At 29.3% G+C, this 3506-nt stretch overlaps 1 protein-coding gene across 1 annotated transcript; it reads right to left on the reverse strand.

Moving 5' to 3' along the window:
- Window positions 1-420: 420 nt before the first annotated feature.
- On the reverse strand, window positions 421-1365 carry LOC120273987 (protein GAST1-like). The gene is made up of 4 exons (XM_039280736.1): window positions 1248-1365; window positions 1091-1150; window positions 935-968; window positions 421-789 (listed from the first exon to the last, which is right to left on the reverse strand). The coding sequence occupies exons 1-4, from the start codon at window positions 1323-1325 to the stop codon at window positions 608-610; spliced, it is 354 nt and encodes a 117-aa protein (XP_039136670.1). The 5' UTR covers window positions 1326-1365; the 3' UTR covers window positions 421-607.
- Window positions 1366-3506: the final 2141 nt, after the last annotated feature.

The following is a 3506-nucleotide window of genomic DNA, read 5'->3' on the forward strand; positions in this document are numbered from 1 at the left end:
ACTATTCTCTTTCCATTAGAAGTGTCATGCAATTCTCCATTACGTTAATGTCATTTTATTTTTTACAAAATTAACATTTGAAAGCTAATATTGGATTAGCCCAATGAATATATTGAGGATTTTCATGCATAAGATGCCATAAAAGATTAATTTTTTAGTATGAAGGCCAGTTTGCAGCTTAATTTTTGTACCAATGAACGAGAGTGCGACAATCAATTTCTAGCTGCACACACCTTTGTGCTTGTGGTATTTATAAATTATAAAAAAAAACCAGAAAAAGGAAACTTTTTTTCTCAAAAAAACACTTCTGCCATGTCTTCATTTTCTAACATTTGCAGGTAAAAACATGTGTTAAATAATAAAAAAGACGGAATTCTTTTATTGTGCAACATTTATTTTGCTTTTTTAAGAAAAAGAAAATAAATTCTATTTGAATTCTTGTCAATCTCTCTCAAATATTCTCACAAACAAAATATTGAATGGTACACACAACTAACCATTACATTTGAACTCAAAATATTTAACAAGACCGAAAGAAACCATACAAGAACATGAAAGAAGAAAAGAAAAAATAGCATTCACAAGAAAGGTGATAACATATATATATTCAAGGGCATTTTGGTCCACCTCTCTTAGTCTTCCAGTTGTTATAGCAAGGGCAAGACTGCTTGTTCCCATAAGTTCCTGGTGGCACACACAGGCACTTTGCACAACATTTCTGGCAAAAGAACATGCATGGCTTCTTATACTGCGTCGCCGAGCATCTCTCTGTGCATCTCCCCGAACATTCTAACCAAAAAGGCAAACAAATAATTAAATAAATAAATGATTTTATCATAATATTTAATTCAAACTCTGTAATTTTTTAGAGTTACAGTAACAGATATAAATATAATATCATTTGTAACAATATTAATTCTGGCATCCTTTTTACCTTCTGGCTGAAGGCTTCCTTGCGTCACCCCATACTGTATAGAAGAAAGAAACCAAGAATTTTTCATAAAATATTTAATGGTGAAAATTATAAGCTTATAGGAAGTATAATAAAATAACTCTGAAGAAAATATTATTTTGGACCCTGAAAACTCACCATGTGATGGCTGACTGGTTGAGCAGTTGGTGCTGGAGTTGGTTCTAGGGAATGTCCTGCCTGAAATTAAAGTTTAATATACAATAGAACATTTTGGTGTAATAATGGTAAATTAAGAAGAGAGAAAGGAAGAGAAGGAGATAATAAATATAGAGACCTGAGTTCCATGCATGGAGAGGATGGTGAAAATGAGAAGGCATAGGAGAAGTATATGTAGTTTGATGGGCATCATCATCTCTAAGAACACTTTAGAGGATTAGTGTTGAGATATGGAATGGCAGTTTGGAGGGAGATGAGGTATTTATAGAAAGTTTGGGTAGGTTTCTATAAAAAAATAAATAAATAAAAAAAGTAATAATATGGTGACTGTGCATACTATAGCACCAAGAAAATGAGATCATGCTAGGCCTTGCAGCTTTATTTATTTATTTATTTATGAAATTCATTTTGTTTTAAGGGTTGTATTTGTTCTTGATTTAGAATTAGTTTGTAATTAGATAATAATGTATTTGGTGAATTATTAAAATGTACTGTTGTGAATATAGATACAAAATTATTATTTTTATTTATGGAGTTGGTCCAAGTGGTAGATTGTCTATCTAAATGATTTCGAGTTTAAATTTTTTATATATAAAAACACTTATTATATATAAAAATCTACTTTTTTTTTTTTTATAAAGCTCCTATATCATTCTAGTTTTTCATTCACTTCGGTTATACTCATTTAATTACTAAATAAATCATACTTAAATCATAATTTCGCATTTAATAAATAAATTAGCCGTGCTTTAACAAATCTTGTCATGATAAGACAAGAATATACTAAATTTTTGCATATGGATTTAGTATATTAATTTTTTTATATATAAAATATAATATTAGTGTATAAGAAGATACCTTTACATTTTCAATAGTGAATTTGTGTAAAATAATTTAATTAAATTTATTCGAACAAAGGGTTTAATTTAAATCTCGGGTTTATTTGGAAAAGCCTAATTTAATGGTTCGAGATAGAATTGAATTTTTTGGAGTAAGAAAAAAGGGAAGTGAAACTTTGTCCAGCCAGCTAAAATTGTGATAAAGCAACTCTCGTGAACCGACTTTCTCAACAATATTGCAAAAAATTAAGGTACATGCAAATCTTGTTATATTCGAGTCATAGCTATGTGGTTGCACATCTTCTAGGTACGTCTTAGATTTCAAATGTTGAGATATGAATCTAAAAACATCCTATAGAATTATTGGATGCACATCCAATGAATACCGTAATGTCATACACAGTACTAAATATTATTAAATAATATTAAATAATAATTATGCATAATAACAACAACAGTAATTCAATATAGTATTCTATATAGTAATAACAGTTAAATTATGATCTAATAACTATTATCAAACATCTTTAAACAATAATAATTAAAAAAGGTATATAGTTGATATTTACCCATAATATAGATACATATATATATACACACATGCACATATACATAGAAATATTTGGGGATCTAATTAATGGGGCAACTAAACTTTAAAAAAATACTAAATTGTTGAAGAGCCTTTGGTATAATGACACTGGCCCCAATGTGAAATGTATATATTACGGGATAATTATTATTTGGCATAGTGATGCCAAAAATTTCTGATTGTGAATACAAATATACAGCCCAATCTCCTTATTTAATTATTGAGTGAATACATAAGAGGTTTATATTTCCTCATGTGCGTTTACCCCTAGCTTGACATGTCTTTGTCGTATCTTATTAAAAACTCACTCAATTCATGTATAATTTCCCCATGTTTAAGTTTGAACCTAAAGAAAGACCCCACAACATGCAACCAGCGTACCTATATTTCCTACATGAGTTGACAGGGGATCTATCAAATCAGTCCTTAAACTCACAAGATAACAAATATAATTTCTAAAAGAAAAAAAAATCTGAAAAAAAGAACAAAATAGTATTACTTACATAAATACATATTAGGCATCAAATTAATAGAACAACTAAACAAAATTCTAAAAAAAATTATATTCTACTTTTTCCAAAAATAATTTCCCTTCAATCTAATTATATGACCTCAACATGAATTAAAAGAGTGGACCTACACACCCATGCAAGAAACCCAAGCCTCAATCTCATCATCCATGAACATGTGGTTAATAATAAAAATTAAAATAAAAAAAAAATAAAAGAAGAAGGAGGAGGAAAATAGTGGGGGATGTCAAGCATGTGCACTCACATGCATCTTGAGAGAGGCTTTGCATGGACCCCACATTGCCTTATCAATAAGGCCAACATTCCCCTCTCGTGACTGAGTTTTTTGTTTTTTGGACTTTTCTACCCATTAATTTCATTTTGTCATTTTTTTAAATGTCTTAATCTATTAAGTTAATAAAATGGTTGGTAGTTGTTGT

Source organism: Dioscorea cayenensis, chromosome 12, assembly GCF_009730915.1.
Source record: "Dioscorea cayenensis subsp. rotundata cultivar TDr96_F1 chromosome 12, TDr96_F1_v2_PseudoChromosome.rev07_lg8_w22 25.fasta, whole genome shotgun sequence".
Lineage (NCBI taxonomy): Eukaryota > Viridiplantae > Streptophyta > Magnoliopsida > Dioscoreales > Dioscoreaceae > Dioscorea > Dioscorea cayenensis.

Excerpts from the sequence above, each read along its gene's own strand:
- LOC120273987 (XM_039280736.1), bottom strand. The coding sequence starts at position 1,325 with ATGATGATGCCCATCAAACTACATATACTTCTCCTATGCCTTCTCATT. Across the intron at positions 1,151-1,247 it reads TCTCCATGCATGGAACTCAG|GCAGGACATTCCCTAGAACC; the intron begins GTCTCTATATTT and ends CTTTAATTTCAG. Across the intron at positions 969-1,090 it reads AACCAGTCAGCCATCACATG|TATGGGGTGACGCAAGGAAG; the intron begins GTGAGTTTTCAG and ends TCTTCTATACAG.